At 43.3% G+C, this 12,742-nt stretch overlaps 1 protein-coding gene across 1 annotated transcript; it reads right to left on the reverse strand.

Moving 5' to 3' along the window:
* Window positions 1-1,359: 1,359 nt before the first annotated feature.
* LOC148123765 (vomeronasal type-2 receptor 26-like) lies at window positions 1,360-12,569 on the reverse strand. Its single transcript, XM_087918871.1, has 6 exons — window positions 12,362-12,569; window positions 11,618-11,925; window positions 9,587-10,381; window positions 4,653-4,865; window positions 4,016-4,142; window positions 1,360-3,155 (listed from the first exon to the last, which is right to left on the reverse strand). Exons 1-6 carry the CDS (start codon window positions 12,567-12,569, stop codon window positions 2,245-2,247), a joined length of 2,562 nt encoding a protein of 853 aa, XP_087774997.1. The 3' UTR covers window positions 1,360-2,244.
* Window positions 12,570-12,742: the final 173 nt, after the last annotated feature.

Consider the following 12,742-nt stretch of genomic DNA (forward strand, 5'->3'; position numbering starts at 1 on the left):
ACAAGGCTTTGTGTATATCTGGATGTCTTTCGGGTGTTGTGATGGTCAGATAGGGCTCACAGTTTAGGAGCAGACTGAGCTCACTTTCAAAGGTTCCCCTAAAACTTGCGTGTTGTCAATATACACAGCAAACACACCCTCACAATATGATCCCTTCCCAAGAATGGGGACAGACCCACCATGGTGCACTCAAAATAGAAAGGGATCAGGATACGTTTTAGGATGGGAGACTTCTCCTGTGGCCCCTGGACCTAAACCCAAGACAATGTTTCAGAGATTCCTTAGCTCAGGTGTTGTACAAAGAAAAACAGGGGCAGTCGGGCCTAAAGAAGGTGCACCCTGTAAAATGGTGTTTCCAGAACCTTCCATCTCTGCCTTCATTCCTCAAATGAAACAATGGCATTGTTTATGGAGCCTACTCATCTTCTAGGAAACGCATAGCCTAATTTTTTTTCATGAATTGCCGGTCAATTTGAGTGAGCTTCCTGACAATAATTGATTTAGGACTTGTTGGTTGTATTGGCCAATATTCGGGAGGCTTTGAGTTCTAATCCTCCCTCAGGCAGGAAAACTTCCTGGGGGACTTTGAGCAGATCACCAGGAGACTTTTGAATTCCAGTCTCACCTTAGTTCTTATTGAATTTGGGGTGGTAAATTTGGAAACATTTTCTCAGATTAATGTGAGATACTATAATTGGAGATACCTAGAGTGTGAGATGGCTGAGTGTCCAATATTGTGGGTAGTGATGGAGGAAAGTGAAATTGTGGGATAATCGCTGTGGTGGGGATCAATTTTTTTTACTACTGGTTCTGTGGGCATGGGTTTGTGGGTGGGGCTTGGGCGTGGCTTGGTGGGCATGGCAGTGGAAAGTTACTTCAAAAGCCCATTCCTACCTCTCCCGACTAACCTGCTTTCCAGCTCCGTTCTCCTGTGCAGGGCAACCAATCCAGCCGATCAGCTGGGACTCAGTGGGAGGCAGAGAAGAGATGGGGGCAAGGCCAGTCAGAGGCGGTATTTGCCAGTTCTCTGAACCACTCAAAATTTCCACTACCAGTTCTCCACAACTGGTCAGAACCTACTGAATTCCACCTCTGCATAAACCGCTCTTCCATGTGCCACAAAGCCACAAGTCTCTGCCTTCTTCTACTGCTTGTGTGAGAACCAGAGGGATTTGTGTGAATCTTAGACTGACCTTCTTCTGATCCAACAGAGCTTTTCTTATCTCCTTAAAATGGAATTTGCAAAGGGATCCTATTCACAATTAGGAGCCTTTATGAGACATAAATTGATCAGCAATCTCTGTGGTTGGAGAGCAGAGCAGCTTCCATGGGTGCCTCTTCCTAGAAACCTAGAAGTCCCCTCCCCACTTATTCAGCCCCTTCTTGGACCTGGATGAACATTATGCAGCATTGGAGGTTTGTGACCTGGTCAATGATGCGGCTGCCTTGAGACAGGATCCCTGCAACCTCCTCCTGGGAAGAGTCCCAAGGTCCCCTTTCTCTGGACATCTTCTCCAGCCCTTCACAGATGAGACAGGCTTGGAGGAGGAGCAGAGAAATGCTTCAGGTACAAATTGTAGAGTGGAAAATTAAAGGGCTTGAAAACGGCTATTTTATTTCTCTGGTTGTTGAAAGGAAAAAAATATACAATGGAAATTTCTTTACAAACTTAATTTTTTTATTTACTTTTTTTTTTTTGCTGTGAAATACATACAATCCCAAACTGAAATCCCAGACAGCTGTTCTGCTGAATTCTTTCTGCAAAGGAGGTTTTATCAGGAAATCAAGAAAGACTCATATAAGAGGGATGAAAATTTCCCTCCTCAGCTGGGAGCCAGTCAAACACAGCATTTCACATCATTCTGGCATTTTTAGGGAGAGGATCAGGCAACTAGGCTGGTGTTTGGTTCCCACAGCTTCATCCTGACCACTTTTCCTATACATTTTCTCACCACCCACCCACATATTTAGCTGCTGTCAGTGGGAACAAGTGCATCAATCCTTTTTTATAAGGTATCATGTTCAGTAGCTGTTGCTGAACAGGTGAATTCCTCTGAATTTTACAGTGGTCTCTTTAGCAATATTTATTGAGATGGGAGGGAACTGCAAGAATTCCAGTTGTTCAACAATTCCCCATTTTGTAACATACAGATATCATTTTCTTTGACTCCTGCATACTATCTAAATGGAAATCAAATAAAAGAAACATTAACAATTCTTCCACTATCATAATGATGTTATATCTCATGTTTTTACATTTGTTCTGGCTGTGAGATGCTCCTTTGTGTTCAGCTCTGGCCTCAGAAGGATAATGTAGCACTTGGGGACGAAGATGCAGACCAGCAGACCAGCACTGGAGGCCAGGATGGAGAAGACCTGCACAGCCACCATGTGTTTCCCTTTGATGCTCAGGTAGGTGGGCACAAAAGTCACCCAGACACTGCAGAAGACCAGCATGCTGAAGGTGATCAGTTTGGCTTCGTTGAAGGCCCCAGGCAGATTCCTGGCTAGGAAAGCCACTGTGAAGCAGATGGCAGCAAGGAAGCCCATGTAGCTGAGGGTGACGTAGAACATGACAACAGCCCCTTCGTTGCATTGCAGGATGATCTCTCCAGGCTGGGAGTGGAGGTCAGAGTCAGGGAATGGGGGAGAAGCTCCCAGCCAGATGGAGCAGATGATAACTTGGACACCAGAAGAAGACAGGATGATGGAGTTCGCCAAACGCTTCCCCAACCATGTCTTCGCTCGGTTTCCTGGTTTTGTGGCCAGGAAAGCCAGCACCACTGTGATGGTTTTGGCCAAGAGAGAAGAAACAGCGACCGAGAAGATGATGCTGAAAACCATTTGTCGGAGAAGGCAGGTGGCTTTCTTTGGTTGACCAATGAAAAGAGAAGAAGACAAGAAGGAAAGCAGGAGGGAGACCAGGAGGATGTAGGAGAGGTCCCGGTTGTTGGCTTTGACAAGGGGAGTTTCTCGGTATTTGATGAAGATGATTAAAACAAGGCTTGTGGTTAGGAACAAGAATAGGGCAAAAGAGACCAGGATGGTGCCCAGAAGTTCTTCATAAGACAGGAAGGTTATCACTTTGGGGATACATTGGACTCTTTCTTTATTTGGGTATTTATCATCTGGACACTTGGTGCATTTTTCTGTATCTGGGGGGGGGAAAAACCAACCACATATTTCTTTGTCCTTTGCATTTCAAGATATATTGTACATTCTTTGGCAACAAGTGATTATTGAGAGCATATTCTGGGATGGATTTCTTTATATCTCCAGAGACAGAAAATAAGTGTATCACTTGTTAAAAAATATAGCTATGGTATATTTTTGACAGGCTATGAAATTGAGTGAAGGCTTAGGACTTGAAAGATTTTCTTTGTAATGTTCAGAATATTGATAGGAACCTCCATTACTAAAGGAAAATAATGAATCAATTAATCTTTCTAGAGAAACTTATCTGTCAGGTGGCAATTCTTGTCATACTTGCCTCAGAGGATGCTGGCGGATCAAATGACTGTTGCAAATAATTTGGAATGGCCATTGGAGCAGTGGTGATACGGGTGCAGCCAGATACAGGCATCACTATCCATGCCACCACATTGTGTATCTCATATATCAGCAATACCTTTTCAGTGTTCCTCAAAGGGAACCCATGTAGACTGCATTGCAATCCTCCTTTCAGGAGGTGGACCTAAAACAATTCCTCGTGTTTCAAGGAACTCGGGTATTCCTAGAGAAGTAAATGTGGAAGGAAGGACACATCCAGGGTAAAAAGAGAAAATATTTTCTCTGGCAGTAGTAAAGCTTGCCCAATCTTCCACTGCCACCTCTCTCTATCCAGCCCTTCCTTCACAGTCTTTTTGTTCTTCTGTTTAGAGAAGAAATGGCGCATTTTGGAAATAAACCAGAAATCAAATATGCTTCAAAGTCTTTTTTAATTCACATTTTCATGACAATGCTCTGGATGGATCCAGTTCCACCAGGCCTCCCATTTTCCTCTGGTGTCACCCACCTTTCTGAGTGGAGAAGGTCCCGTCCGGACAAGGAACACAGTCGTAACAGCAAACTGGCTCTTCTTCTCGAGCCCTCTTGACAAATCCAGGATGACAACTTTCCACACATTCAGATTGAGGAAAGGACTGAGCAGAAAAAAAAACAGGATTTCCAAAGGAAATGTGTTAGGACTCTCCATCCATGGAAAATGGAGGTAAAAATGGATATTAGACAAGATATTAGATATTAGACTCTGGTCTTCACTTAAGTAAATACAAAATCTCTCACTATTTCCAAATGGTTGGAGATATAACTTCTGGAAGATTATTCCATTAGTTCCTCTCTTTTGCTTTTGGCATCTCACATTTCCAAAAAAAAAAGGACTTTATTAAATAGAAAAGTCTTGAGAGATGGAACCAGGGGTGGGATTCTACTGGTTCTGTCCAGTTCTATAGAACCGGTGTTATGTCTACGTGGTCCACAAAATGAAACAATATCGAAGCCTCCTAAGGAGCCTAAGGGAAAAAATCCAGTTTCTCCTGCCCAGATTCAATTCTCGGTGAAGGTCAATCACCTTCGGGGAATAGCATCAGCCCTCTTGAAATGGGACCTCAGGCTTTGGGAAACATAGGAAAGACAGCAAAACTTTCTCCTACCTTGTTGAACAACTTTAGTTGTGAAAGAACATCTTGGTTGATAGAAAGTCTCTGTCTTTTAAAATACGCCAGAACCTCTTTCCTGAGATCATCCCTGGGAAGAACCAAGAAGCCCCAAATGAACAGATCTGCTGTTGCCTCTCCATTTAGGTCCATGTAGAGTTGAAGGTCCGAAATATTGACAAACTCATTCTTCTCCAGGAAAGGATGGAACTAGAATGGGAACATGCAGCAATTTTAAAAGCACAAAACTTTGTTTCTTATCCCAGACGCTTTTTCACATTTGAATCTTTCTTCCGTAGTTGTCTAATTTACACACATGCTTCATTAGGAAAATAGATGTTACCACTATCTTACAAGTGAAGGGAAAAAGTTCACAAAAATTTGTCGATCATATTTTGACAATATAGATTTTGACAAAATATAGTTGAACAACAGAAAAAGGGAGATTTATGAGCTCCCTGAAAGCAACAGGCTGGTTATCAGAAACATGGATTTGTCAAGAAGAAAATTGTCAGGGTCATCCTCTCCCAGGAAGCCCAGACAGGAAACCTGAGCTAGGCCCACTTCGCTGTAATGCTGCACTGACAGGATTTGGGGAGACAGAAAGTACAAATCTCCCACCGACCCTTTTTCTATGCAGCTGTAGGTGTCCTCCTCTTATCTGGTTCTTCCCCAGGAAGAATCTCTCTTCCACCCCCCAAAAGTCATTCCGTCTTATCACGGCCCTTTCTAAATGGATTGTGGGAAAGGGGGGTGTTCCGGACTAGCGCTCGCCACTACCCGAGCCACAGGAAGACCCAGCTCCCACGCTCCCAGTACTACAAATCGAGACAATTCCCTCACCTCCACTAACGGCCCAGGACATCGCCTTTGAAACCAAAAGAGACTCTTGTTTGGCACGAGTTCTTGGCTGGGTGGACTAGACTACGACCCCAAGGAAACCTTTAAGCCATTCAAAAACAGACAGACAGAGCTTTTCTCACAAAGAGGGTGCGTTTTATGGGGTGACCGAGTTGTTATACCAACTAAACTACAAAAAAAAGTCCTGCAAATGCTACACGATGGACACCTGGGCATCGTGCGTATGAAAGCGCTGGCAAGAAGTTACGCCTGGTGGCCAGGTATGGACAAACAAATCGAAACCTGGGTCGCCTCTTGTAACAGATGTCTGGAAAACCACTCAGCCCCACCAAAAGCTCCACCAGCAGAATGGGAAACACCCAGGGGTCCCTGGTCTCGCATTCATATTGACTTTGTGGGACCTACTAGAGGCCACACTTTCCTAATAACTGTAGATGTGTATTCTAACTGGCTTGAGGTCAATAAAATGAAAACAACCACTACTGAGGCAGTCATCAAGAAATTGAACAGACTCTTTGCCACACACGGCCTACCTGATGTCCTGGTTTCTGACAATGGGCCCCAATTGACTGCCTTAGCCTTTGAACAATACCTAGCTGAATGGGGCATCCGACACGCACTCACATCGCCGGCCCATCCAGCGGCGAATGGTAGGGCTGAATGAATGGTTCAGTTCACAAAGAAAACCCTACAGAAAATGGAACAAGGTAATATCCACGATAAAGTCACTAGAATGCTGCTTCTTCAACACATCACACCTAACAGCACAACTAACAAGAGCCCAGCTGAACTCCTGATGGCCAGGAAACTCAGATCGCCTCTAGACCATTTGCACCCTGCCTACACCCCGGAAAAGCCCCTGGGTTCCAGCAGCAAGCACTGCGCCTTTAAGGTAGGAGACCTCGTATTTGCAAAAAAAAATTTCTGGGGATCTCCTCTGGATTCCTGCTCAAGTAACTCAAGTTACGGGTCCCCGCTCCTACCATCTACTCACCACTGATGGCAGAGCATGGAAATGCCATATTGACCAGCTATGCTCCAGACTGACCACAACTTCCATCCCTGACCCCGACCTTGACTCCGGGTGGGGGGGGGAGGGGAAGCCGTGAGCCCAGAAATAGAACCAACACCTGTTTATTCTGAACTAACACCGAGATCACCACCATAGCTTGCAATACTCACCAGCTGTAGTTGAACCTGGGCAGACGGACACTTCACCAAGAAGAAGCAGCCAAGCAGGTTCAGCGAGCCCAGGGAGCCATAGCAGTAGCAATGAAGCTGAGGACTCTATCACCCCGGGAGCATCAGAAGAGAGCCCTAACCATGGCACCGGTTCACCGTTCCTGCTAGATCCAGCAAACAGTCCATCTGAACCCGAATTTGAACATGGACAATTGGAATTGCGTAAGTCAGGTAGACAGGTGCGAAGACCTGCCTACCTGCGAGACTATATTACTCCACCCCTTAAGCGGAACCGAGAGGGGAGGGGTGTTCTGGACTAGCAGGCTCGAAAGCCTGCAAATCTGATTGGCCCACGAATAGCAGATCGTGATTGGTCGCCACAGACTGATGCGATTGGCTAGTAAACGGGCTGCCGCGATTGGCCCTGCCAAGAGCGGCAAACTCAAATCGCTTTCATTGGCTGCCTAGCCGCAGCCAGCCCTATATAAGGGGCTGCTGCGGCTGGGATAGTTCGCTCAGATTTGAAGTCACTAATAAAGAGCTGTTGTTGTTATCTGAGTCTTGCCTCCGTTCTTGAACCATCCTCCCAGATCTAACAGGGGGGATATAACTTATGTGCTCTATGCAAGTCATCCTCACATATTATTTCATTTCCTAAATATATTATGGAAATACTGCTGATATAACTTGATCTCAGGAAAGAGTAACAAACAATTTTGTGATGTGATCAGAAACCCAGTTAAGTGAGGGGTGGATAGTATGATAATTAAGTGGATAAAAACTGATTTTAAAATGGTACTCAAATAATCTTTAGGTTCTTTTAATCTTTGTGATGAAAGTGGGAAGATACAACATTTTGTTGTTGTCATCAATTTTTCTATGTTGTCATTAATATAATAGGGTTGATAAATTGCTATTATACAAGATTTATAGTAATTCTCAGGCAAATATACTTTTATGTTATTTAAACATTACCAACTTTCCAGAAAAATATTTATGATTTCCGCCTAGAAACAACTGTATGACTAAAAAGCAGTATAAAAATATCTGGGTTTTAGGATTTGATAAATTATAGTGACTCATATAAGAACATTAATGATGCACTGGATGAAGGATTGTGCCAAGCTTGATAAGTATATAAGGGAGCCAGTTTGGTCTACTGGTTAAGCCTCCGAAGTAGAAACCAAGAGGCTGTGAGTTCAAGTCCCGCCTTGGTCATGAAGCAGACTGGGGGATTTGGGGCCAGTCTCTCAGCCCAACTCAACTCACAGGGTTGTTGTTGTGGGGAAAATGAACACACAACTACTCATTGGTACTCAGCCCCCGTGGCTTCTGCAGGGAAGGGCTTTTAAGGATGGGGGATGAGTTAGTGCACTTAGTGAACTCAAACAAGGTCTCAAAGATCTGGAAATCCAACAAGATGGGGCTGCTCTTCCCAAGAATGTTTATTTGAGCAGCCTTTAGAGCAACGACGAGATATTTATATCGAATAACCCTGCCAAAAGTCCAAAGGAATTAACCTCCGAGAGCTGCAACGGAGTTCCCAGAGCCGTTTCAGGGGGCCGATACAAAGAAAGAGCGCCTGAGCTGAGACTGGGGCCCTGTGGACAAGGGCCACTCGAACTGCAGCTCATGACCTGCTATGCTGCATCTCCTATCAGGACTCAGGGATTCACTTTGTGACGCCTCTCCTAATAAAATATCCGGGAAATACAGAACTCTTTATGTGCAACTGCAGTTATCAGATCAGTAGGAAGGAGTTTCTCTGAATGGGGCCAAATTCTGTTCTGCCGTAACCCAAAATTATGTAATTATTTATTTAGGACATTTACATTGCCACATATTTGCACATGACTCAGCATTAGGCAGACTCTAACTGCCCCTTGACTGTCGTTTATTTTTATTTTTCTCCATTATTATTATTATTATTTGTAATGCTGGTCTCTGACTGTACTAAAAGTGGACTGGATGAAGGAGGAAGCTGTGCTGGAGACATCTGCCATCTTGAGTTATTTGTAAATAAATACATGTTTATGAAAACAATCCCAAAATCGTACTTGACTGCAACCTGAAACTGAGTCTTGAGAGAAGACAAGGAGGAGATTATAAGAGCAGCTTCTCCAACTTACAAAATCTCTCAGTTGGACAAGGGAGGATTCAAGACTCTTCCAATGACTGAAAGAGGTTTTGGGAGTTAAAACCCTTCTCATTCCTAGGAAAATGAAATATTTTAGGATATACTAAAAAGACACAATACATTTCCCTAAAAAGAAAAGTAGAAACTCAGAGAGCCTGAAACTCAGCCCCACCCCACCCCCACTTGCTAATGGACCATTATTCTGGCCTAGGCCACTCTATTTTACATAACAAAGTTCTACTCCAGGTAAAGCTACATGGGAATTGCCCAAAGCCCTTTCATTACATCACCATCCAGCCAGGCACAACCAAGCCTGGGACTCAGGACAAGCCTACAGAGTTGGCCCTGCATGGCCCCATGGGAGTCTGACAACCGATCAGAATACAAGCTCAAATTCAAATCCCAACAGAGGGCATAAAACAGTTGCACTCTCAGCATCTCAGCCCTTCTTTCCTCAACCAAGGCATGTGCTCCTGTCCACCATTAAACCATCTTCCAAGCAGTCACCATGTTTCCAACGTCTTTCTTCCCCACTTGGAACTGAACCCAGAAGGAGATTTCTTCCAACAAGACTAGACATAAACTTCAGATCTGCTCCCTGTTATTCTGGAGCGTCAGACAGGAGCAATTAGATGGTGCAAATCTCTTGACCTTTTGCAGCACAAGAAGGTTGAGATGTTCCCCTCCTTCTCCTTTGGGTTCCTTCTCCAAAGGATCTCAGATGAATGGAACCCTATTGGGACCCCCATACCTGCCACGGCTTCAGCCTTGGAGCCCCCAAACTCTTTTCTCCCTCCTTCCTTCCCCTCCTCGATCTGGAGGAATAAGCGGCATTCATGGCCTGGGCCAAAGTCTGAATGATATTGTAGCAATGAGGTTTATTTATGATCCGTTTCCTGTTCCTTTTCTCCTGGGTCTCCAGTGGGGCTTTCTGGGTGCATCTTCTGCGGCCTTTGACAGAAAAGACGTGCTTGGAAAGGGAACAGCGGAAATAATGATCTTGAAATGGATCTTCCACAAAGAAATGGGGTTCAAAGGCAGCATCTCTTGGCCTTTGTTTTCTCAGAAAATCAAAATTCAAAATACTATGGATGTATTTGAGAAGTATGAGCTTGGTTATTGTATTCCTTCCAAAATTTGTGAGGATCCAGACTTTCCCTTCGATGGATCCTGGCAATTGCATAAGTGCTTCATGGAAAAGTATAATTCTGTCCCCGATGGGAATAAATTCTATGAAGTGAACAAAGACATTGACTTGTCTCCACTTAGAGAGGGCCTCCCTGAGGGGTGCTGTTTCTTCAGTTGCTGAAAATCGTTGTGATATAACCACACAAATTCCATTCCTGACAAGCATCGGAGGGAAAGTCCTCATGAAATCATCTCCACTATCTGTGTCTGAAGCAAAGAGGCCAATCAGGGTCCATCTGAAATGGAGGAGCAGCTGGACAATTGCTGGGTAGTGGAATCCTTTTTTGGGGAGCAGTGGGTGGAAAAAGGGGAATCTCCTTTTATCACTCAGAGCCTCTGAAACTAATATATGAGAGATCTGAAAAAGTAATGAAGAATAATGTTGTATATAGACATTTACATACTCGTAATACTACGTTCCAATTGGACAACCACTACCGCCTAGCGATTGGTGGTTAACAACGCATATTGATTGGCCGCCTAAACGGCGGGAGGTTTAAAATGATACCATTGGTTGTGAGCCGTCAGCAGCCGCTTTATAAGAGGCTGCTGCGGCTCAAATTTAGTTGAAGTTACTGACAGTTAATAAAGAGCTGAACTCAACTCCGGTCTCGAGTCTACTTTGTTCTGGCGACAGAACAAATAATATGTTATAATGTGGTCCAGATCAACTCCAAAATATTAGTTATTGACAAACCCAATTTTGTTCTGATGAACATATCAGAATAGTTTGTTCCTTAGTCACAGTTTAAATATTTTAGACAGTTAAATATTTAACAAGATTGTATATAAAAATGGAACCCAAAATTATATTAAATAAAAAACAATTAAAAATGCAAGGTGAATTTCTTTGTCACTCCCACAATTCCAACTATTATATTCAAATTAGCAGATGTCAAATACAATGTTTGGATCTAAGATACAGGGCAGTTTTATGTGCTATTTCTGAGTACTGAAACCTCTTTCTCAGCTTCTATATCCCAAATTCTTTGTGGAACAATTTTTCAGCTTCTTCTCCAGATGTACAAGAGACTAAGAGACCACAACTCCTAACACAAATTGACAGTTGTACAATCCAATAAGTCTTTAATTGAAATTTTGCCTGTTTTGGGACTCGCTTTAATTTTAAACCAATAATTATATACCCTGAATTTATACAAAGTAGAAATGTTATAAATTCATAACTTACTGTATCTCTGAGGGCAGGAGCTGAACTCCTTTTATCCACCCCAAAGATCCTCTTCAGATCCTGTGATCTCAATAATTTTTTATACAGAGACAGGACTATTGCCAACTTGATTCCAATTTGATAAGGCAGATATTATTGATATGTGAAAATGAACATAGTAATAGAGGACCTCCAAAGCTGGATAGTTTTTCAATAGTTGAATATTCAGTAGAATATCCTCTATAAGGACCTTATGGCTCTTCAGGCCTTTAATGGTGAATTTGAAGATGAACATAATCGACTAAAACATAGTTTATATGTTCCCTAATATTCTGAAAAACAGCTCTTAAATTCTATGAAGATTTTGGATCTGTTGTTGATCCCCACCACCCCACTCACCTTAGATAGAGAAAAACACACACAAACCTGTGGGACTTTGTAGGTGCCTCCTAATGCTGACATCTGGATGGAGATGTCCCTGGCAGCTCCATCAAACAGAGCCAGGAGGTTCTCCTTCCTCCCACAGCCGTAGTTGGGGACATTGGCTTCTCCAGTGGAAAGAATGTCCAGCAAGGCATCTGAAGTGCGGAAAGGACTCATATAGTTGTCATGGATGTTGTAGCCAAGGGTGAGATTGTGCAGGAGCTGGGAATTCTTGTGGACCATTTGAATACCAAAAATTAATATTGGGGTATTTGTTAGATCAGAACTTTTCCTATTGTAAAAACAATATTCATGTTATTATATTCAATAGCAACAACAAATATTTTTAAAATATATAATCCTTCACAAACCTACTAAGCCTTAGGCCAACATTGATCCAAATCGAATGATCAATTATGCAAATGAGAGAGGCAACTACAATTGTTTCAATTGTTACTTAAACAAATGTCATTATTCAAGTGATGAACTCAGGAATGAACCGAGAAAGGAAAATCATCTGGATTTCATTCAGGTCCCTTTAAAACTCCATCTTTGGATTTTACTCTCTTCCACAAAGTAAGGCAAAAGAGGAAAGCCGTGGAAATAACAATCATTCAGGAAATTTGACAGGTCCTGAGGTACAAAAATAAGTGACATAAGAAGAAAAGGAGAGTGTGAGAATTGCACATGGAGGGAGTGCAACTCCATCACCCTGCATGACTTACAAAGGAGAAGGAGAAGGAGAAGGTATAGAAGGAGGGCTGTTGAAAGGCCACATTATAGGCGACACCAATGTTGCAGTTGTGACCACACCAATGAGATGGTCTCCTGGCCTGTAAAAGCTCCATGGATTGTAGCCATCCTGGTACTCCAAACTCAATGGGCATTTCCTTCTCAGCTTCCCACAGACTGATGGGGACACCAGCAGCAGCAGCAGCAGAAGCAGGAGGTCCATCATTTGTGGCATGAATCAATCTGCTTCCTGTTTGTTGGGTATATGAGATACTCCAACTGGTTTTGGGTGAATAAATATGTAAACCTAGGATTAAGTGCTATGTAGCACAAAAGCTAGAAACTGCAATGTCATTGTGGGTGCGGTTGCAGGCAGCCATATAGTTAGGAGAGCGT

The sequence above is a fragment of the Pseudonaja textilis genome, unplaced genomic scaffold (assembly GCF_049901715.1).
Source record: "Pseudonaja textilis isolate UNSWEBS1 unplaced genomic scaffold, rPseTex1.2 PTEXSCF102, whole genome shotgun sequence".
NCBI classification, from domain to species: Eukaryota; Metazoa; Chordata; class Lepidosauria; order Squamata; family Elapidae; genus Pseudonaja; species Pseudonaja textilis.

What these genes read in the sequence shown, in the direction of transcription:
- LOC148123765 (XM_087918871.1), bottom strand. Translation starts at nt 12,569, where the DNA reads ATGGACCTCCTGCTTCTGCTGCTGCTGCTGCTGGTGTCCCCATCAGTC. An exon ending in GCACCTACAAAGTCCCACAG is followed by an intron (nt 10,382 to 11,617) that starts GTTTGTGTGTGT and finishes TTACTTTTTCAG; the next exon opens with ATCTCTCATATATTAGTTTC. An exon ending in CAAGGCTGAAGCCGTGGCAG is followed by an intron (nt 4,866 to 9,586) that starts GTATGGGGGTCC and finishes TTCCCATTCTAG; the next exon opens with TTCCATCCTTTCCTGGAGAA.